This window comes from Dendrobates tinctorius, unplaced genomic scaffold, assembly GCF_039654945.1.
Source record: "Dendrobates tinctorius isolate UK_male_01 unplaced genomic scaffold, ASM3965494v1 ptg000089l, whole genome shotgun sequence".
Taxonomy (NCBI): domain Eukaryota; kingdom Metazoa; phylum Chordata; class Amphibia; order Anura; family Dendrobatidae; genus Dendrobates; species Dendrobates tinctorius.
This window is the reverse complement of record NW_027361757.1, coordinates 18,789,722-18,813,582: the sequence shown is the minus strand read 5'-3', so window position 1 is coordinate 18,813,582 and position 23,861 is coordinate 18,789,722. Positions and strand designations below refer to the sequence as shown.

At 48.1% G+C, this 23,861-nt stretch overlaps 1 protein-coding gene across 2 annotated transcripts in view; it reads right to left on the bottom strand.

Annotated features, from left to right (window-relative positions):
• Positions 1-23,861, bottom strand: part of HELLS (helicase, lymphoid specific) — a 78,278-nt gene that overhangs the window by 25,055 nt on the left and 29,362 nt on the right. For both annotated transcript variants that reach the window (XM_073585877.1, XM_073585878.1), the window contains exons 6-8: positions 23,083-23,138; positions 22,914-22,955; positions 22,612-22,836 (exon numbers count right to left, since the gene is read on the bottom strand). In XM_073585877.1, coding sequence (XP_073441978.1) covers positions 22,612-22,836; positions 22,914-22,955; positions 23,083-23,138 — 323 coding nt within the window. The remainder of the gene's footprint in view (positions 1-22,611; positions 22,837-22,913; positions 22,956-23,082; positions 23,139-23,861) is intronic.

The following is a 23,861-nucleotide window of genomic DNA, read 5'->3' as shown; positions in this document are numbered from 1 at the left end:
GACTGTTTTTTCTTGACATATTGGGCTTCATGATAGTGGTAAATTTAGGTCGATAATTTTGCGTTTGAAAAAAACGGAAATTTTCGCAACTTTAAAGTTTTGAATTTTTATTCTGTTAAACCAGAGAGTTACGTGACACAAGATAGTTAATTAACATTTCCCACGTCTACTTTACATCAGCACAATTTTGGAAACATTTTTTGTTAGGAAGTTTTAGGGGTTAAAAGTTGACCAGCGATTTCTCATTTTTACAACAAAATTTACAAAACCATTTTCTTTATCGCCTTATTGGGGGACACAGAATACCATGGGTGTATGCTGCTGCTAGGAGGCTGACACTATGCAAAAACAAGAAAATTAGCTCCTCCCCAGCAGTATACACCCACCGACAGGCACCAAGCACCTCAGTTTGTGCTTAGTGTCTGTAGGAGGCGGACCGGGATCTCCCCAGATCTGCAGTTATTAATCCAATTTTTCCTTTCAGGGTTTAGTTTGAACTTTTTAATCCTTTCTTCTTTTATCTTTTAGGTTTTTTCCGTTGGGAAACAGGGTATACTTATCACCCTGATTTCCTATATCGTGCGGCTGAGCGAGCAGTGTGGTGTCACCCACATCGCAACTCTCAGTACCGCAGGCAGGACTTTTCCCTATCACCTTCCGGTGATAAGGGTTGTGGACAGGTGGATGGTCCTTGCCGAATCCCCCTCCTCACCCCTCTCTCGGGACAGGGCTGAGAGGAAGACGGAGATCGCAGGTGGTTCAAGCCGTCTTCTGCAGGATGCGGGTACAGAGGACTCCCTTCCCCCCAGCGGCCTGCCGTTTCCCCGTGGGCCCCTGTGGTCATCCTCTTCAGGGACGTCAGGTAAGTGCCTGTACGTTCCCTCCGGCCCCGCATAGGCTTCAGTGCATGGGAGAAGTTGGGATTACAGGTCCACAGTTTTTGAATCTCCCGCCCTTTCTGCCTGCCGCGCGCTCACACAGCTGTTTGCGTCCCTTCCCCTTTTCTCGTCAGGGAGACTCTGGGGATCTCTTCACTCACCGCAGCAGCGCCGTAAGCAGGGGACCGCTGTCATATTGCTTCCTGAGCGCGGTATGTCGGGGTAGGCATGGGTTGCGGCGCCGTCACTTTCACTTTCCCTCAGAGAGGGGAATTTCTCTGCTCCCTCCTCCCTTCCTGAGCGCGCTCTTTTCAGCGCGCCTTTTCTAGCCCATCACAGGGCTTCTCTCTCTTTGGAATGCCAGCCTCCCCTTTGTCATGCCCTCTCCGTCGCTGTTAGCCAATCACAGCGCAGCTGCTAAGCTCCGCCCCCATCTTCCAGCACAAGGATTTCCTGGTTCACTCCTTCCTGCGCTGCTTGGGGGACACTTCGACGTTTCTTCTGCTGCTCGCACAGAATCTCGGTAGGCTTGGCTCTGGGACAGGGATTAGCTCTCCTCGGCAGTTACTCCCTAATTTCTGCGGCCATTCAGTGCAGTTCACTTATGCCCAACCCTTCAGGGGATCTCTGCTTCAGGCCCACCGCTACCTATTACGCCTGTTCGCGCTGTAAAAAGTGGGCATCGGGTCAGTCGTCCCCATTCTGCCCCCCCTGCAGTCCTTCCAATATGTCAGCATCTCAGGAACGCACAGAGTCCCGGGCGGAGGGCGCTCTTCCCTCCTCTCTCCCCCCGGAGTGGGCCGTTACAATGTCACAGTCTGTTTCTGACTTGACAAAAGTATCTCAGTCGCTGGTCCAGGTCTTAGAACGATTACCTCAGCTATCCTCAGCCACCTCTGCCCCGACCACCTCTCGGGGTGAGTCGTCCGCACCTGACCGCGACCTTCAGAGAGACAGACAGGGACGGACTTCTAGGAAGCGGGCTCTGTCCACTTAGTCTTCGAGCTCGCAGGGCCCTTCCGCTCCCAGGCCTCCTTCTCCTTCCTCGGATGACAGCCTTCAGTCAGGCGATGATTCTCATTCGGAAGCTAGCTCAGAGGGGAACAGCGTTTCTAAAACGCGGGACATGGTCGATAGCTGCAATAAGACTATCTTCCAAACACTAAAACTTAAGCAGGATGAGGCTCCAGCTCAGGGAAGCTCGGTTCTCCTTAGACGAGCCAGACCTCTGTCCCGAACCTTTCCCAATCACGACGATTTCGATACTACCTTATCCAAACACTGGGAGCGCCCTGAGCAACGTTTCTCAGGCCACAAGTATTTGGACGTTCTGTACCCCTTTGACGCAGAACTGCTTTCAAAGTGGTCCAAGGCTCCAGAGGTAGATCCTCCAGTATCCCGGATAGCCTCTAAAACGGTGCTCTCTCTGCCAGACGGGGCATCGCTCAAAGATCCTACTGACAGGCAGATTGAATCTCTGGCTAAGTCTATCTTTGAGGCATCTGGCGCCTCTCTGCCCTATCTTCGCATCCGCCTGGGTGGCGAAGGTCATTTCCGCTTGGGCAAAAATTCTTCGCAGAGGCATCTTAGCGTCAGCTCCTCAAGACGAATTGGCAGATCTTGCAGATCAGATTAACCAGGCGGGAAAATACCTGTTGGCCGCCTCCTTGGACGCGGCCGGCTGCGTGGCAAGGGCTAACAGCAACATAGTAGCTGTACGCCGAGTCCTTTGGCTAAAGTCATGGAATGCGGACACTACTTCGAAAAAGTCGCTTACCAATCTGCCATTCCATGGCTCTAGGCTCTTTGGAGCAAAGCTGGATCAGGTAATTTCCGATGCCACTGGAGGTAAAAGTACTTCGCTTCCCCAGTCTCGTCCAAAACGTCCTTTCAACAGAAGGGGGTTTCGACCATTCAGGCCCTTTCGTCCCTTCTCTGCCACGGAGAGAGCCACTCAACAGGATCGGCCGCCTGCCACCAGGGAGCGGGATCAGAGGAAACCTTCCTACAAACCCGCTCCTCGCTGGAGATCTAGAGGACAATATTCCAGATCTGCAGGAGCCAATTCCGGCAGATTTTCATCTAAGTGACGGGTCACCCCCACCTGGAATTTCTTCCAGGGTGGGAGGCAGACTTTCCTTTTTCGCGGATGCTTGGCTGTCCGCTGTCGACGACGCTTGGGTCAGAGAACTCTTCGCATCCGGTTACAAAATAGAATTTGCTTCACTCCCGAACAGACGGTTTTTCCGGTCTCGGCCTCCGCGACAGCGGGCCCAGATTCCGGGTTTTCTGCAGGCCATTTCCTCCCTTCTTTCCGCCGGAGTCATTGTTCCCGTTCCCTCAGACGAACGGTTTTCCGGGTTCTACGCCAATCTCTTTGTAGTCCCGAAGAAAGACTGCTCTCTTCGTCCTATTCTAGACCTCAAATTGCTCAATCGCCACGTGAAGATTCTTCATTTCAGGATGGAGTCTCTTCGGTCGGTGATTGCTTCCATGGAGCCCGGGGAATTTCTCTGCTCGGTGGACATTCGGGATGCCTATCTGCACATTCCAATATGTGTGCAACATCAGAAGTATCTTCGATTTGCGTTTCAGGGAGACCACTTTCAGTTCACGGCTCTTCCTTTCGGCCTGGCTTCAGCGCCCCGGGTTTTCACGAAGGTGATGGCGACAGTCGAGGATCCCTCTGGAGCGAAGGATGGCCATATCATCCCTTATCTGGACGATCTTTTGATCAAGGGTTCGTCTCGCCAGGACTGTCTCCGGAGCCTTCAGATAACCCTGGACACTCTCAGCCGCCTAGGTTGGCTGGTCAACAAGGAGAAGTCCATTCTGATCCCCACCCAGCGTCTGACCTTTCTGGGTATGGAATTCGACACGGAGCTAGCCCGTGTTTTTCTTCCAAAGGAAAAATTTACAACTCTGTCCAAGGGCATCAGAACTCTCAAGAGGCCTGCTCCCATTCCCATTCGGTTCTGCATGAAGGTCCTGGGGAAGATGGTGGCCTCCATGGAAGCAGTGCCCTTTGCGCAGTTTCACCTTCGCCCCCTCCAGCTGTCTCTGCTTTCAGCCTGGGACAAGACCACGAGGTCCTTGGACCGTCCTATTCGGCTTCCTCTCAGTGTGAGGCAGTCTCTCACTTGGTGGCTACGGCCAGCGTCAGTTCTCCAAGGGAGGTCCTTCCTTCCGCCTCAGTGGCGAATCACCACCACCGATGCGAGCCTTCTAGGATGGGGAGCCGTGTTCCATCAGAAAGCGGCCCAAGGCCGCTGGAAGCCTCAGGAGTCTCTCCTTCCAATCAATCTTTTGGAGATCAGGGCAATTTTCCTGGCCCTTCTTCACTGGCAGCCCCTCCTCTCCGGCAAGCCGGTCCGTATTCAGTCGGACAACGCCACGGCTGTGGCGTACATAAACCATCAGGGGGGCACGCGCAGCAAACAAGTAATGACACAAGTGGCCAAGATATTCCGCTGGGCAGAACGTTACGTTCGACGATCTCCGCCGTCCATATTCCAGGGGTGGAAAATTGGGCAGCCGACTTTGAGTCACCAGGGCCTAGCGTCCGGCGAATGGTCCCTGCACCCCGCGGTTTTCTCTCAGATATGCGACCGTTGGGGCACCCCGGATGTCGATCTCATGGCATCTCGGATGAACCACAAGGTGCCGCAGTTCGTAGCCAGGTCCAGAGACCCTCTAGCCGTCGCATGCGACGCACTGGTGACTCCGTGGTCCCAGTTTCAACTTCCGTATCTGTTCCCGCCTCTGGCATTGATCCCTCGGGTGGTCAAAAAGATAAAGTCGGAAGGCGTACCAGTGATTCTAGTCGCTCCAGATTGGCCAAGACGGCCTTGGTACGCGGAACTGGTCAACATGCTCGTGGACGTTCCCTGGAGGCTTCCGGACCGTCCAGACCTTCTCTCGCAAGGCCCCCTTTACCACGAGAATTCTCAGTCTCTGAATTTGACGGCATGGCCGTTGAGACCGCAATTCTGAAGGAATCAGGTCTGTCCAGTCAGGTTATTCAAACTATGATCAGAGCCAGGAAACCAGCCTCTTCCCGCATTTACTATAAGTACTGGAAGGCTTTTTTCCGTTGGTGCGATGATAAAAGAGTCTTTCCAATGTCTTTCTATCCCGTCTATCCTAGGGTTTCTTCAGGCTGGGTTAGACGCGGGTCTGTCCCTCAGTACGCTCAAGGGCCAGGTTTCCGCTCTATCCTCTTCCAAAGAGAGCTAGCTTCTCTACCACAGGTCAAGACTTTTCTACAAGGGGTTTCCCACGTGGCTTCCCCTCATTATTCGCCAATAGACCCGTGGGATATCAACCTCGTCCTTAGCGCTCTCCAGAAGTCGCCGTTCGAGCCTCTCCAGGACATTCCTTTGTCCCTTCTCTCTTGGAAGGTCACCTTTTTGATCGCCATTTCATCCATCAGAAGAGTTTCTGAATTGGCGGCCTTGTCATGTCGTTCCCCTTACCTCATTCTCCATCAGGACAAAGCCGTTCTCAGGCCCGTTCCTTCTTTTCTTCCAAAGGTGGTTTCCGCTTTCCATATCAATGAGGATATCGTCCTTCCTTTTTGTCCGGCTCCATCTCATCCTCTTGAGAAGTCTCTCCACAAACTGGACGTAGTTAGAGCCCTGCGTGTCTATCTTGCCAGCACATCTTCCTTTCGTCTGTCCGATTCCTTGCTGATCATCTCTGAAGGTCGCCAGAAGGGCCTTCCGGGTTCTAAATCCACGATCGCTCGCTGGATTCGTTCTACCATTCTGGAAGCGTATCGTCTTCAGGAAAAGCGGCCCCCTCCGGGAGTAAGAGCTCATTCCACTCGGGCTGTGGCGGCTTCGTGGGCTGCTCGTCACCAGGCCTCGGCCATGCAAATTTGCAAGGCTGCAACCTGGTCATCTTTGCACACCTTCACGAGGTTCTACAGGGTTCATACCCAGGCTTCGTCTGATGCTGTGGTTGGTAGGAAGGTTCTGCAGGCGGCGGTGGCTCACCGGCCGACCTGAGCCTTTCGGTTACTTTCGTTCCTTTTTGCTGTTCCCACCCTTGGGACTGCTTTGGGACGTCCCATGGTATTCGGTGTCCCCCAATAAGGCGATAAAGATGGATTTTTGGTTCTTACCGTAAAATCTTTCTTGGAGCCTTCATTGGGGGACACAGCACCCTCCCTGTTTAAGTTGTACCGTGTTGGGTCTTAGAGTCCCTTGTTGGGTTGGTACATATGGTTCGAGTTTCTCGTTGCTTCTCCTACTGTTTTTTCACCAACTGAGGTGCTTGGTGCCTGTCGGTGGGTGTATACTGCCGGGGAGGAGCTAATTTTCTTGTTTTTGCATAGTGTCAGCCTCCTAGCAGCAGCAGCATACACCCATGGTATTCTGTGTCCCCCAATGAAGGCTCCAAGAAAGATTTTACGGTAAGAACCAAAAATCCATCTTTTTAGGGACCACCTCACATTTGAAGCCACTTTGAGGAGTCTATATGGCAGAAAAAAACCCAAAAGTGACGCCATTCTAAAAACTGCACCCCTCAAGCTACTCAAAAATACATTCAAGAAGATTAACCCTTCAGGTGCTTCACAGGAACTAAAGCAATGTGGAAGGAAAAAAATGGACATTTAATTTTTCCAACAAAAATTCTTTTAGCATCAATTTTTTTAATTTTCATATGGGTAACAGGATAAAATGGATCCTAAAATTTGTTGGGCAATTTCTCCTGAGTACACAGATACCTCATACGTGGTCATTTACCACTGTTTGGGCGCACGGCAGGGCTCAGAAGGGAAAGAGCACCATTTGACTTTGAGTGGAAAATTAGCTCCAATCGCTATTTTTTATTTTCACAAGGCTAACAGGAGAAACTGAACCACAAAAGTTGTTGTGCAATTTGTCCCGAGTACACAGATACCTTATATGTGGGAGGGAACCACTGTTTGAGCGCATGGGAATGCAGACTTTGATGGAATGTTCTGCGGGTGTCATGTTGCGTTTGCAGAGCCCCTGATGTTCCTAAACAGTAGAAACCCCCCACAAGTGACCCCATTTTGCAAACTAGAACCCTCAAGGAGCTTATCTAGATGTGTAGTGAGCACTTTGAACCGCCAGGTGCTTCACAGAAGTTTATAACAGAGCCGTGAAAATAAAAATATTTTTCCCCCCTCAAAAAATTTTTTTTTAGCATGCTATTTATTTTCACAATGGTAACAGGATAAATTGGACCGCTAAAGTTGTTGTCCAGTTCGTCCCGAGTACACGCTGGTACCCCATATGTCCGGGGGAACCACTGTTTGGGCACACGTCGGGGCTCGGAAGGAAGTAGTGACGTTTTGAAATGCCGACTTGATGGAATGGTCTGCGGGCGTCATGTACGTTTGCAGAGTCCCTGATGTGCCTAAACAGTAGTAACTCCCCACAAGTGACCTTAATTTTGAAACTAGACCCTCCCAAGGAACTTATCTAGATGTGTGGTGAGCACTTTGAACCCCGAAGTGCTTCACAAGTTTATAACGCAGGGCCGTGAAAATAAATCATTTTTCTTCAATTTGTATAGCCCCCAATTTTTTTATTTTCTCAAGGGTAACAGGAGAAATTAGACTCCCAAAGTTGTGCAATTTTTCCTGAGTACGCCGATACCCCATACGTGGGGGGTAAACCACTGTCTGGGCTCGGAATGGAGGGAGCACTGACTTTTTGAACGCAAAATTGGCTGGAATAAGTGGTGGCGCCATGTCGCGTTTGGAGACCCCGTGATGTGCCTAAACAGTGGAAACCCCTCAATTCTAACTCCAACCCTAACCCCAACACACCCCTAACCCTAATCCCAACCCCAATGGAGAAAAAAATATTTTCTTTATCTTAATATTTGTCCCTACCTATGTGGGTGATAAGGGAGGGGGGAGTATTTACTTTTTTTATTGATCACTGAGAGTTTATCACAGTGATGAAAATAAAATGAATCTGCAGCATTGCAGATTCCGGCGGGCACACTACGCACGCGCCCATCATTATCCAAGACGGCAGCGTCCATGATCCGGGACAATGGGACACCAGGAGCCAGTCAGTCCTTGGCTGGTGGTGGGCTGTCAGATTAGTGTCTTCAGCCATGTCCGATGCTACTGCAGCATCGGCCATGGCTGGATTGTAATACTAAGTGTTAAGTGAAACAGCCAATCAGAGCAATCGTAGACCCTGTGGTGAAGCACAAAGACTCCTGTGTGAGCGCGGGTCGGGTGACCTTTCAGTGACCCCAGCCACCCAACCCGCAGGAGGGCGCCTACGTAGGCGTCATGGGTCGTATTGGCACAGCTTTTAATGACACCTACGTAACTGTCATGGGTCGGTAAGGGGGTTAAAGGGAATCTGTCACCCTCCCCCCCCCCCCCCATTAGCTGCAGGCATAGACATCAGGGGCTTATCTACAGCATTCTGTAATGCTGTAGAAATGCCTCTGACGTAACCTGAAAAAGAAAAACACGTTATATTATACTCACTGTGGTGGGCGGTCCGGTGGGTGTTGCGGTCCGGCGCCTCCCTTCATGCGATGACGTCCTCTTCTCCCGTCCTGAAATGGCTCTGGCGCATTGCTCTGCCCTGTTGAGGGCAGAGCAGAATTCTGCAGTGCTCAGACGCCAGACCTCTCCGGACGCCTGCGCACTGCAGGACTCTGCTCTGCCAACAGGGCAGAGCAGTGCGCCTGCACCATTACAGGACAGGAGAAGAGGACGTCATCGCATGAAGGGAGGCGCCGGACGGGACGGCGACACCCATCAGACCGGACCGCCCACCTCCGTGAGTATGTGTTTTTCTTCTCTTTCAGGTTACATCGGAGGCTTATCTACAGCATTACAGAATGCTGTAGATAAGCCCCCGATGTCTATGCCGGCAGCTGAAAGGCCAAAAAAGGGGTGACAGATTCCCTTTAAAGAGCAAAATACTATTAAAAAGAAGAAACACCCCATCTTTAAATTCATTTTTTTCTTTTTTTTTTTAGTGGGTTCCACTAAAGCAGATCCAAAAAGCAACTCCTTAATCACACCAGACTTGTTTTATGGGAAATTCCCACAAGAACTTCATCTAGGGTAGTTCACAGGACTTTTTTGCTGCTTTTTCTGCAGCAAAACCTGATCTTGGCAGGAAAGAAGTTGCGTCAAAAACGCAGGTTTAGGTGTTTTTTGGTGCTTTTTTGTCTTTGTCCATGCTAATGTCCATGACTTATGGAGCAAAAATGCTGAAGACTAGATTTTGGGTACGCACCTTAAAATCTGTTTCTCGGAGCCTTCATTGGGGGACACTGGAAACCATGGGTGTATGCTGCTGCCACTAGGAGGTTGACATTATGCAAAAAAAGGGTTAGCTCCTCCCCAGCAGTATATACCCACCTACTGGCAGAAAGCTATTCAGTAAGTGAAAAAGCAGTAGAAGCAGAGAACGTAACAGAATGAACAAAACAGATAACAGTAGAACCTGATAACAGTAAAACAAGGGCGGGTGCTGTGCCCACCAACGAATGCTCCGAGAAAGATTTTACAGTGAGTACCCAAAATCTAGTTCTCTCACTTCATTGGGGGACACAGGAAGCCATGGGACATCCAAAAGCATTCCCTAGGGTGGGAAGAATAATACCCTCAATTCAGAGCTCAGGCCACTGCATCTTGCAGGACCTTTCTGACAAGGTTCGCATCTGACAAAGCATGAGTATGAACCCTAGAGAATTTGGCGACAGTATGAATGGAGGCCCATGTAGCAGCTTTGCAGAGCTGCGAGGCCTATGCCTGATGACAGGACTTCCCAGGAGGTTCCCACCAAACACATGGAGTGTGCGGTGACCTTCAGTGGTTGTGCTCTACCTCTTAGATGGTAAGCCTCCAGAACGGTGGAACGGATCCATCGAGCAATGGTAGAACGAGACGCAGGAAGACCCCTTCAAGGACCCTCAGGGATAGTGAACAGAGAATCTGAGCGCCGAAAAGGCTCAGTCCTGGATAAACTTCTAGAGCCCTTACAAGATCCAATTTGTGCAACGACCGCTCTCGGGGCTGAGAGGGAGATGGACAAAAGGACGGAAGCACAAGGTCCTCATTCAGATGAAAGCTGGAAACCACCTTGGAAAGGAAGGATGGAACTGAACCGCAGGACAACCTTATCTGAGTGAAGAATTAGATAAGGAGAACGACAGGAGAGTGCCGCCAATTCAGAAACACGCCTGACTGAGGCGATTCCTCTCCTGGAAGATCGCCTTTCTGGTGGCAATGTGAACGAGACCTCACGCAATGGTTCGAATGGAGACCTTTGTAAAACATCAAGTACCAAATTAAGATCCCAGGGATCTACTGTTGGATGGTAGGGAGGAACGGAGTGGGCCACTCCCTGAACAAAGGTCTTAAGCGGTCGGCAAACAGCTAAATTCCTTTGGAACAGAATTGAGAGAGAGAGGAAATCTGTCCCTTAATGGAACTAATAGACAGTCCGGATTCTAGACCCGACTGAAGAAAGGACAAGATAACGGAAGGTGAAATGCCATTGTGGAGTGATTTGAACTTCACACCAGCGGAAGTATGCTTTTCATGGTCGGTGGTAAATCTTAGAAGACTTGGGCTTCCTCGTCTTGATCATGGTTTGTATGACCTGGTCGGAATCATAGAATCGTAGAGTTGGAAGGGACCTTCTGGGCCATCTGGTCCAACCCCCTGCTCAAAGCAGGATTCGCTAAAGCACCCAAGACAGATGTCTGTCCAGCCTCTGTTTGAAGACTTCCATTGAAGGAGAACTCACCACTTCTCGTGGCAGCTTGTTCCACTCATTGATCACTGTCAAGTTTTTTTCTAATATCTAATCTGTCTCCTCCCATTCAGTTTCATCCCATTGCTTCTAGTCTTTCCTTGTGCAAAAGAGAATAAAGATGATCCTTTTACAATGTGACAGCCCTTGAGATATTTGTAGACAGCTATTAAGTCTCCTCTCAGTCTTCTTCTGCAAGCTAAACATTCCCAAATCCTGCAACCTTTCCTCATAAGACAGGGTTTGCAAACCGGTCACCATTCTGGTCGCTCTTTTCTGAACTTGCTCCAGTTTGTCGTCTTTTTTAAAATGTGGCGCCCAAAAATGGACACAGTATTCCAGATGAGGTCTGACCAAAGAGTAGAGGGCAATAATGACTTCACGTGATCTAGACTGTATGCTTCTGTTAATACATCCTAGAATTGCATTTGCCTTTTTTGCTGCTGCACCACACTGTTGACTCATTAGTCTGTGATCTATTAGTATACCCAAGTCTTTTTCACATGTGCTGTTGCTTAGCCCTATTCCTCCCATTCTGTATATGCTTTTTTCATTTTTATTGCACAGATGTAGTACTTTGCATTTTTCCCTGTTATAAACCATTCTGTTAGTTGCTGCCCACTGCTCCAGTTTATTTATATTTTTGAATCCTCTCCTTTAGTATTAGCTATCCCTCCTAGCTTTGTGTCAAATCTAATCAGTTTACCCTCAATTCCTTCATCTAAACCGTTGATAAAGATGTTGAACAAAACAGGGCCCAGGAGAGAGCCCTGTGGTACCCCACTTGAGACATTCTTCCAACTGGATGTGTAGCCATTTACGACCACTCTTTGGGTCCGATCACTAAGCCAATTATGAATCCACCTAACAGTTGCCTTGTCCATTCCATACCTAGTCATTTTTCAGTAAGGATTGTGTGAGATACTTTGTCGAATGCTTTGCTGAAGTCAAGATATACTATATCTACAGCATTTCCCTGATCCACCCAGTGATTCCATCATAGAAGGAAATTTAGTCTGACATGACTTATTAGTTACACACCCATGCTGACTCTGTATAATCACTTCATTCTTATCCAGGTACTGACATACATGTTTAATAATTTGCTCAAAGATCTTTCCTGGTATAGAAGTCAGACACAGGCCTATAGTTGCCTGGGTCCACCTTCTTCCCCTTTTTGAAGATAGGAACAACATTTGCTCTTCTCCAGTCTTCTGGGACTCTCCTGTTCTCCAAGAATTTTCAAAGATTATGGAGAGGGGTTCAAAAATTTCTTCTGCTATCTCCTTCAGTACTCTGGGGTGTAATTCATCTGGACCAGGAGACTTGAATTCATTTAGATTAGCTAAGTGTTTCCTCACTATCTTTCTGTTTATAGATATCCTGGATTCTTCTATTCCCTTATTCACTGTCCTATTAACAGTTGATGTTACACTTCCTTTGAGAACAGATGCAAAATAGGAATGTAAAAGTTCGGCCTTCTCAACATACTGTCATACCATTTCATCATTTTCATCCTGTAAAAATCCTATAGCATCTTTGACTTTTCTTTTACTTTTGACATATCCCCAAAAACCTTTATTATTGCTTTTGATGTCTCTTGCAAGCCTCAATTCATGGTCAGCTTTAGATAATCTGATCTGTGCCCTGCAGGTTCTGCAGACAGCATTATACTCTTCTTTAGATATGACTCCCTCTTCCCATTTTATGAACATTTCTGTCTTCCTTTTTAGCATGTGCTTAAGTTCTGTGTTCATCCATCGTGGTCTCCTTAAATGCTTCCTATTCTTCCCTCTTTTCAGAATTGTTAACAATTGTGCTTTGAGAATTTTTCAAGATTTCCCATCCTTCCTGGATATTTTTGTCTTTAAGGATATCCAGCCATTGGATCCCTCCAATTCTCTTTCTGGAATCCCTTAAAATCTGCCTTTCTGAAATCTAACCTTGACGTGTGTCTTCACAGGTCTTCCTCCTCTAGTTATCCAAAATTTTAAAATAGCATGGTCGCTTCCTCCTAGGGTCCCAGCCACTTTTACCTCCTCAACCATTTCCTCCCTGTTTATAAGGATTAGATGCAAGGTAGCAGATACCCTTTGTTTTCTCCCCTAACTTTTGGAAGATAAAGTTGTCAGCAAGAGAGGATAAGAATTTCCTTGACCTGCTAGTTTTGCCTGAGAGAGATTCCCAACAAATGTCAGGATAGTTGAAATCTCCCATGACAACTATGTCATATTTTTTGGAGAACTTGGCCATTTGATGCATAAAGAGTTCATCCATATCTTCAGCTTGCACAGGCGGCCTGTAGTAAATGCCTACAATGGTGTCCTTTGCATTGTTCTGTCCTTGTATTCTTACCCAAACAGTTTCCACAGAACTCCTGGTCTTCAATCTGTGCAGATATAAGTGTTTCCAACATACAATGCGACACCTCCTCCTCGTTTATCAAGTCTGTTTCTTGCAAATAAGTTGTATTCTTCTAGCCTTGTATTCCAATCATGTGTATTGTCCCACCAAGTTTCAGTGATTCCAATGACATTTCTTTTCCTGTGTTAGTAGTTCCAGTTCTCCTTGTTTGTTGCCCATGCTTTGTGCATTAGTATAGAAACATTTTAGTTTGTGATTGGCGAAAGAAACCAATTTTTATTATTTAGATTTTTGTGTCTTTGTTCTTTCCTCCCACTTCTAATAGAGTTCTCAATAGCATTTGTCAGGTGTATGGCTTTTTTCTTCCCTTCCCTCATTGTTCTAGTTTAAAGCTCTCCTGATGTGTAGCAAGGAGACTTCCAAATACATGTTTTCCAGTCTTTGTAAGGTGCACCCCATCTCTAGCAAGTAGTCCATCGTATAGGTAATTCACTCCGTGATCCAGAAAGCCAAATCCTTGCTGACTGCACCATCGACGTAGCCAGTTGTTCACCTGCAGAATCTTATTCCACCTCCTTGTTCCTTGGCCATCCACTGGGAGGATGGAAGAGAAGACCACCTGCGCTCCCAGTTCTCTCACTTTCTTGCCTAAGTTTTCAAAGTCACTGCAGATGGTTTCCAGGTCGTTTCTTGCTGTCATTTGTCCCCACATGTATTAGCAGGAATGGGTAGTCATCTGTAGGTCTGAAGAGTCCTGATATCCTGTCAGACACATCTTTAAATTTTTGCACCTGGAAGACAGCACATTTCTCTTGAAGTTATATCCGGTCTGCAGATAGCAGCCTCTGTTCCTCTCAACAGGGAATCCCCCATTACCACCACTCTCCGTTTCTTCACAACAATTTTCTCTCTCCATCCAGGAGGATTCTGAAGGCGTACAAGGTTGCTGTTTGTGGGCAAAGTTTTATCCTGATGTGTTTGTTCATCGTTCTCCTGCGTAAGAGCCTGATACTGGTTCCTGAGCTGTATGGGCGCTGACTGCCTCCCGATCCTCCTGCTTCTCTGGGTCACATGCTTCCATTCCTCTGTTTCTTCAGGTGCAGGGAAAACCCAGCTGATCTCAGCACTGCGGCTTCAACAGCCATGCCTTTAAACTGAGCGACTGAACTCTGGTGGAAGAGGGGCCAATGCGACAAAAGATCCGGGTGTCTTCAAGGCATGTCCACTGCGAGGTTGATTAGCTCTGTGTACCAGGTTCTTCGAGGCCAGTCTGGGGGCAATGAGAATCATGGGAATTCCTTCCGCTTTATCTTTTTGACTACTCTGGGGAGTAGCGGCAGAGGTGGGAATAGGTACGGAAGGGAGAACACTGCCCAAGATATCGCTAGGACATCGAGGCCGATTGCCAGCAGGTCGCCAGATCTGGACACAAACCACAGAACCTTGTGGTTGAGTCTGGACGCCATTAGGTCGAAGTCTCGAGTCCCCCACCTGAGACAAGTTTGGTTGAAGACTGACTGGTGTAGAGACCCTTCGCCGGCAGCCAGCCCTTCTCAGGTGAGAAAATCTGCCACCCAGTTTTTGAGCCCTGATATGTGCATCGGAGATCGCTGGAACCTTTTGCTCGGCCCAAGACAGGATCCGAGCGACCTCTGACATCACTGCCTGATTCAGAGTCCACCTTTGTGGTTGATGTATGCCACCACCGTGGTGTTGTTGGTCTTAACCCGAATCGTGTATCCCTGAAGATCCTGCCAATGTGCCAGGGAAAGGAACACTGCTCGGAGTTCCAGAATGTTGATGGGGAGAGCCAATTTCTGAGCTGACCACCGGCCCTGGACCGTCAGATACTAGAAGACTGCCCCCCAGCCGAGAAGGCTGGCATCAGTCATGATTATTTTCCAATGAATGGGGAGGAAGGACCTCTCGCCATGGATCGACTGGGAGTGCTCCCACCATGTTAGGGACTTTTATCCGTGGTAGAATAGAGACCACCCGATCCAGAGAACGAGTTGACTTGTCCCATCTCGCCAAAAGGAAGAGTTGGATAGAGCGCGTGTGAAACTGAGCAAATGGAACTTCTTCCATTGAGGCAACCATCTTGCCTAGCACACTCATGCAGAAACGGAAGGAGCGGGGCGGGCGAACTCTCAGATCAAACTCCGCATATGAGAGCCAGGGATTTGTCCTTGGGTAGGAAGATCTGTGCCTGGGCTGTGTCGAAGAGCATTCCTAGAAAACCTAGATGTTGGACTGGGGTCAGAGGATTTTAGACAGTGTTGACTATCCAGCCTAACCGAGTAAGCATGTCCAGGGTGATCTGCAGGCTCTGACACGAAGGGGGGCGCAGCCTAAATAAGGAATGACGAGAATGCCTTGGCTGCATAGAATAGCCATCGTGGTTGCCATCACCTTGGTGAAGGCTCGGGGCACGGTAGCCAGTCCGAACAGCAGTGCAGTGAATTGGAAGTGGACCCCCTGAATGGCGAAACGAAGGAACCTCTCGTCTGGGTGGAAAGATGGGAATGTGAAGGTAGGCATTTTCAATGTCCACAGAACAAAGGAATTACCCTGGTTTAATAGAGGTCATCACAGATCAAAAAGACTCCATCCTGAAGTTGCATAGGCGTACATGTTTGTTCAGGAGTTTGAGGTCCAGAATGGGACAAACTGAGGCTAGTTTCACACTTGCTTTTTTTTGCAGCGCGTTTTTCCCGCAAAAAAACGCATTGAAAAAACGCATACAAAAGCATACAACTGCTGCGTTTTTTTCAAGCATTTTTATGAGCATGCATGAAAAAAACGCAGCGTTTTTATGCGTTTGTATGCGTTTTTACCGCGTTTGCGTTTTTTTCCAACATTAGGTGGCCCCTCACACTAACCCAAACCATGACTTTACTAACCCTAACCCTGACCCTAACCCTTAACCAAATCATACTTAACCCTAACCCAAACCCTAACTAACCCTACCCCTGACCCTAACCCTGACCCTAACCCTTAACAAAACCATACTTAACCCTAACCCTGACCCTAACCCTGACCCTAACCCTTAACCAAACCATACTTAACCCTGACCCTAACCCTTAACCAAACCATACTTAACCCTAACCCTGACCCTAACCCTTAACCAAACCATACTTAACCCTAACCCTGACCCTAACCCTTAACCAAACCATACTTAACCCTAACCCTGACCCTAACCCTTAACCAAACCATACTTAACCCTAACCCTGACCCTAACCCTTAACCAAACCATACTTAACCCTAACCCTGACCCTAACCCTTAACCAAACCATACTTAACCCTAACCCTGACCCTAACCCTTAACCAAACCATACTTAACCCTAACCCTGACCCTAACCCTTAACCAAACCATACTTAACCCTAACCCTGACCCTAACCCTTAACCAAACCATACTTAACCCTAACCCTGACCCTAACCCTTAACCAAACCATACTTAACCCTAACCCTGACCCTAACCCTTAACCAAACCATACTTAACCCTAACCCTGACCCTAACCCTAACCCTGACCCTGACCCTAACCCTTAAAACCATACTTAACCCTAATCCTGACCCTAACCCTGACCCTAACCCTTAACCAAACCATACTTAACCCTAACCCTGACCCTAACCCTTAACCAAACCATACTTAACCCTAACCCTGACCCTAACCCTGACCCTAACCCTTAACCAAACCATACTTAACCCTAATCCTGACCCTAACCCTTAACCAAACCATACTTAACCCTAACCCTGACCCAAACCCCAACCCTTAACCAAACCATACTTAACCCTAATCCTGACCCTAACCCTGACCCTAACCCTTAACCAAACCATACTTAACCCTAACCCTGACCCAAACCCCAACCCTTAACCAAACCATACTTAACCCTAATCCTGACCCTAACCCTGACCCTAACCCTTAACCAAACCATACTTAACCCTAACCCTGACCCAAACCCCAACCCTAACCCTAACCCTAAACCCCCTTAACTAACCCTAACTCTAACCCAAACCCCTAAATTCCATGGTTAAAAAAAAAAAACGCATATGCAAAAAAACGCATACATGAGCATGCCAGTGCGCACATATGCGCATCCATAGGCTATAATGGCCATTTTTAGCGCAAAACGTGCGCATATGTGCGCATGCGCTTTTTTGCAGGGCCAAAAAATGCAACATGCTGCGTCTGGAAAATACAAACGCACACCCCAAAAAAACGCAGCGCATGAAAATCGCATACATGCGCTTACAAGCGCGCAGGTATGCGCACCCATGTTAAATATAGGGGAAAAAACGCATGCGCACATATGCGTTTTTTTCCAGCGCTAAAAAACGCAAATGTGAAACCAGCCTGAGACGTTCTTTTTCAGGACCACAAACAGGTTGGAATAAAAACCTGAAAAGCGCTATTGCATGGGAACGTAGACGATGATGCCAGCTTCGAAGAGGGAGTTGATAGCCTTGAAAAACCCCGGAATGAGAGGTATCTCTTGGTGGACGGGACTCGAAAAAGCAAGATCAAAAGGAGAAGCAAACTATTTTGTAACCATAGGAGACGACGTCCCGTACACAGGCATCGTCGACTACAGACAGCCACTCGTCCCAAAACTGAAGGAGACGTCTGCCCACCCTGAGTATTCCCAGATGGGGGCACCCCGTCATGCAGACAAAAACCTGTTGCTAGACTGGGTGGGCTGGAGTTGGGCAGGTCTTGAGCGCCAGGTCGGAGCTGGCTTAAAGGAGTGTCCTTTCCTCTGTTGAGGCACAGGGAATCTGTCTTGACATAGGTTGCTCTGTTGCGGAAACCTCAGAAACGAGAGAAAAGGGGCAATGAGACGGAGTGTGCGCTTGATCTTCTGCTGTGGTAGAAGTGTACTCTTCCCTCCCATAGCATTGGAGATCTTATCCAGTTCTTCACCAAAAAGGCTAGAACCGTGGAAAGGAAGGCCCGTGAGGGACTTCGATGCAGAGTCAGCATTCCAGGCTTCAAGGCACAGAACCCTGTGGGTCACGACGGCATTGCCGGCTATAGCTGAGCAGGCGGCTGCATCCAGAGATGCAGACACGATACTTTCCAGCGTGATCGATCTGGTCTGCCAGATCGGCTAGGTTGCCGACTGGAGCCCCGTCGACGATACCCTGGCAGAGATGCTTCGCCCATGCGGAGAATGCCTTGGCCACCCAGGTGGCGGAGGAGGGGCAGAGGGACGAGCCCACGGCCTTAAAGGTGGACTTAGCCAGAAACTTTGTCAGAGGGTTCCTTTAGAGAGGAACTATCACAGAGGGAGTAAGGTTTTGGTGGTCAGCCAGGAGACCGGAGGGTCACCCAAAGGAGACACTGCCCACTTGTTAAGTAGGTCAGGCTGAAAAAGATACAAGACGCTCATGCGTCTTCTTCTCTGGAAGCGCTTGTCTGGGTGCTGCCATTCGACTACGAAGGTCCTGCTGAACTCGTAGTGGTTGGCAAAGACATGGGTAGGGCGCTTCGTTTTCCTGGAAGACAGTCTGATCAGAAGGAGATAACTCAATCTTTAATCAAGAGTCTCATTAACAGCAATAATTAAACAATACACTGTGTCACGCAGTTTTGAGACCTGTGCCGAGTCCAGATCAGAATCTGACTCAGAACGGGGGTCAGACTCTAGCACCTATGGTGCATCTGATTGAGGGGACGGAGGGGAACCTGGTGCCCTGGAAGGCGGTGATGAAGATGAGCTGTACGCAACGTGGGCACGCTTTCGTGAAGATCTGGATTTCCTCTGAGGGGAAACCCTTTGGGAACGCGAGGGGTTAATGTCCGACGCCTCAGAGGGGAGTAGCCGAGACCCCCTAGCAGGTGCAGGATTAGGAAGCCGTTCCAAAACCGAGACCAAAGTGTGAGATACCTTGGTTAGGTCAGCTTCCGACCGAGACAGCTGTCAACCACTCAGGAGGGGACGCACTCTCGGTGAGTAGTGGGGGGGCTCCTGGGAACACATTTTAGATTGTGTGCAACTAAGGCAGAGGGATGAGGTCTGACCAGAGGGAAACTTCTTGTAGCAGGACAAACATGCAAAATGTACCACAATGATAGGAGGAAGGGAGAGAGGCTCCCTAAGAATAGACATAGACGTAGAGAAGCTCTGAGCCAGGAGAGATCTGACCGCCTAGTGACAGCTTACAGACCTGGATCCTTGCTGGGATCAATTCGATGAGGAGCTGCTGCTGTGAGGCTGCAGAGTGAAAATGAGACGCTGGAGCAGGAGCAACATGGAGCTGCTGCTTGGGATGCAGGGCAGTGAAATGTGGAGCGTAGAAAAGATGGCGCCATGTCATGGGCAGACCCTATTGGGCACGCAATATTCACGCTCTGAGCGAGGAATCCAGGTGGAGGCACACAAGGTAGCCTGGCATAAGAGCGAAGGCACGTTGTGCTTGAGGCTGCTGTGGCAGGGAACGGGGAGAGCAGAGAGAAAGGGAGCTTCTGATATGCCGGGAGGGGTGGGTGGGGCCAGGCGGAGCAAAGGCGCCCATGATTGGCTGGCTGGGGCATGGCCTGGCACTGAAGTAGGCTAGGAGTGAAGCCGGGGCTAAATTAGTGGAAGGAGGGTGCAGGGGGAAGGGGGGAGCGCAGTAGGCACTGTAGATCGCCAAGGGGTCCGGGGATGGGGCTGAAAGAATGGAAAAGAGCTATGGACACCCTCAGTTTTTTGGGCAGACCTCAAGGGGGGGGGGGGGGGGGGGGGGGAGAAAAAAAAAAAAATATATACATAAGATATGGAGATTTTAAAAAGAAAAAAAAAAAAAAAAAAAAAAGGAGCCCCCGCTGCCGCATTCATACCTTTTCTCGACAAAAAACCTATCCTTCGCAGATGCTGCGCTGGAAGACGAAACTGTGATGGTACCTTGGGGCCACTGAGTTAGCCGTTGGGCAACGGGTCCGTCTTCCTCCCCTGAGCGACCAACTTCGGAGGGCGGGCGGCGTGTGGGGGGGGGGATAGCGGCACGAACCAGTCCGCAATAAGCCAGATTACTTACCGGTAATGCTCTTAATGAGTTCACGACAGCACCCACTGGAGGTATCGGTTCCGCCCCATTGGAACAGGAAACCCTAGAGAGATAAAAGGGGGCGGTCCGCCCTTCCTCCTCAGTTGTATTTCAGAGTATCAGGAGCACCACCAAGAGTTAGGCAATGTTCTTGCATTTCTAGGTTAAACTTATTTACTTTTAGGAGATACACTTTAATCTGTGGTGTATTTGTTATTGATATCTTGATAGGGAGGGAAGTGAGCGGGTGCCGTCATGGGCTCATTAAAAGAGCATTACCGGTAAGTAATCCGGCTTTTTACCCTTCGCCACGACAGCACCCACTGGAGAGAGTCCAGAGACCATCACCTGCCTGGGTGGGACCACCATGTCAAGGACAGTCCTTCCAAAGCTTAGGTCAGAAGTTGATGAAAGGTCAAGTCTATAGTGATTATAGAAGGTAGAAGGGGTTGACCAAATTGCCGCCTTACATATGGTTTCGATTGGGACGTCTCCCCTCTTGGCCAGGAGGATGCCATTGCTCTGGTAGAATGTGCTCTGATATTTTCCAGAGGGTCTTCACTTCTTGCAGAGTAGGCTAATCGGACAGCATCCCTGATCCACCGGGATAAGGTGCTCTTTGTGACTCCATACCCCTTTTACAGCCCTGAAAAGATATGAACAGAGCCCTACACTGCCTCCAGCTCCTGGATCTCTCAATGTATTTTAAGACAGTTCTTCTAATGTCCAAGGTGTGGAATTTCTTTTCTTCAGGAGTGGAGGGATCACTAAAGATGGTCGGGAGGAGTATTTCTTGAGATCTATGGAATTTTGTCGATACCTTAGGAAGGTATGAGGGGTCTGGTTTCAATATCAACCTATCCTGGTATGTCTGAAAAAAAGGGAGGATCTATGGTTAGGGCCTGGATGTCGCTAACTCCTGGCGGATGTTAGAGCTACTAAGAGTGCAGTCTTGTCTGTTCACTTTCGTAGCAAAGAGATCCACTTGAGGTTGTCCCCATAGGGCTACTATGTCCTTGAAAATTTGGTGATTGAGGCACCACTCTCCTTGCCGAAGTATGTGTCGGCTTAAGAAGTCTGCTTCTTGGTTGTTCTTTCCCTTGATATGAAGGGCAGAAATGGACAACAAATAATTTTCGGCTAAGTTTAAGATTCTTGCTGCAGAAGACAGTCTCTGATAGAGTGCCTCCCTGTCTGTTTACATACGCCACTGTGGTGTTGTCCGATAAGATCCTGACATTCTTCTGCTGGAGCTGTGGAAAAAAATGACGTAAAGCATAATGTACTGCCGTTAGCTTCTTTAAATTAGATGAGTACTGCAGTTCCTCCCTACTTCACCTTCCCTCCCCGGGCCGGTCATCACTTAAATCCGCTCATCAGACGAGGGGGGAGCCGTCTAACGGAAACTCCCCCCGACGCTGCTTCTACACCGCAGCCCCTGCCGTTCTCATGGAAACTGCACAGGCGGCGTGCACTGGCCCAGGTATGTAACTGAAGGGTTCTTCCTGAGGTTTCCCTGGAACAGGAAACCAAAAACGGAGGAGGAAAGGCGGACCGCTCCCTTTTATCTCTGTAGGGTTTCCTGTTCCAATGGGGTGGATCCGATACCTCCAGTGGGTGCTGTCATGGCGAAGGGTAAAAACCCTTTCCTCCCCTGAGCGACTGGCCATCAAGGGTGGGCGGCGTAGGGGGGTAGTGGCCAGGACCAGTCCGCATCGTCAGTCTTGCGGATGCCCCAAACACACTTAAGTGTCAGGAGGCATGGGGTCCTGCCTGGTAGACAGGAGAGGGTACAGTAGGGACGCATTCCCATACTGTGCTCCTGGTCTCGGGGGGGGGGGGGGGGGGGAGCGTTTTTTCAACACTCATTCAAGTCAATGGGTGAAAAACGCTGAAAGTGACATGCTCTATGTCCAAAAAACGCAGCAAAGCACAAAATCCTGATTGCACAAAAAAAAAAAAAAAGAAAAAAAGTGCGCGCATAAGATTTCTGAAATCTCAGGCTTTGCTGGTAATGGAAAAAGCAGCTGAACATTCGCATTAAAAAACATGAAAAAAAGCAGCAAAAAGTCCTGTGTGAACTTACTCTTTTACAAAATTACGTTTAACAGTAGTTTTAAATTTTATTTCATAAGTCCGTAGTAAAGATAATTACACAGTTGCTCATTTCTAATCAGGGAAATGTGCTTTTTTCTGACAACATTGGTCATTATCAAAATTCTTATTTCTGAGGTGAAGTCTGTATTCAGTGCAGACTTTACCTTTACAGAGATAATCTCATCAGTAGTAGCTGCCATTTCCTATGTAAGGAAGTGCTAGCAAAGCAGATGTCTGATAAAATTAAGCAACTTTATTTTATGTATAATATTGATTTATGAAACAGTAATTGTTTTAATTAAGAACTGAAGTCCAAAAGCACCGCTGTATAGTCGTTAAGGGGATAAGCATTGTAAGTACCACCCAATCTGACAATTTATATTAGGAAAACTGTGGGGATTGGGTATCCAAGTTTGATAGCACAAAAAGACAAGCATCATGCTCAAAACATAATATGAAAGTTACCCTGAGCCACTCCATGCCTTCAATTTGGTAACACCGCATCACACCACCAGTAAAATACTTTGGCTGCTGGTAAGGGACAGGTTGACCATCCACTTTCCTAACAGGATCAAAAAGATGCTCTGCAGTCTGTCTTACACTTTGTGACAGTCGATCTTTAATAACAGAGTTGGAATCTCCATTTTGCTCTAATTCTTCAGCAGTGAAAGTCCTGGAGGAGAGGACATCCTGCAGAGTGGGATAAATTGGTTAATAAAATATGTATTGCTGCAAATATTAAAATACCGAAATGTGTGCATACATACTTCAGAGTCTTTCTTGCTTTTTTTGGATGCAGATATGATGTGCTAGCAAAAAGGAAACCAGAAAAAAGGTCACACCTCTGTTATTGACAAGAGCTACATGTTTGTAACTACATTCTTCATCTTTAGAACTGCACTACTATATATTGAGGGAAAAAAAAAAAAAACTTACTTCTTTGGACATAATATCTGAAATACTGTAATTTTCCTTTAGTTTTCTCTTCCTTGCTGAAAAAATGTAAGTTGTGAAATAAGCTTAAGTACAGTATATAATTTTCATTTTCTAGTTCACACACATACTTAAAGCCAATCCAATTTCTTTTAACTTTAAGATCCTGTATTTTTTTTTTTGCCATGCAAAAACACGCAGAAAAAAAAAAAAAAAAATCTAGGGGCTCATGCTTGCGGGAGACTCGCACGATTCTCGTGTGAGTCTCTTGCATGAAGACCCAGCACCGCCGCCGGCACTCAGACCAGAGCGTGCGGCTGCATGTATTTCTATGCAGCGGCATGCTCCGGTCCCAGTGCCAGGTTTTCATGTGTGAGACTCGCACGACAATCATGTGAATATCTCGCAAGTGAATAGGAGCCCTAAAACTGGCCATACCTAGTCAGCTTCAGAGCTGCACAACAGACTGTAAAGCAGAGCATGCTCGTGCTCCTGAGCTATGTAATCGGCCATGCTGGGACTGCAGGGTCATGGTTAACCTAAAGTTATTTGCTTAGGCCATGTTCACTCGTTGCGTTTTTGATGCATTTTTTTCCCCGAAGGCAAAACCTGCTCTCTTGGCAGCAACAATCATGCTGCAAAAAAGCAAGTTTTGCTGTGCTTGTGCAAGCTTGTAAACTTTAGTGCATTAAAAAAAACGACAAAACACACAAAACTGATTCTACATCAGCAGGTTTTGGCACCAAGAACAGATACCTGCATTGCAATGTTATTTGCATTGA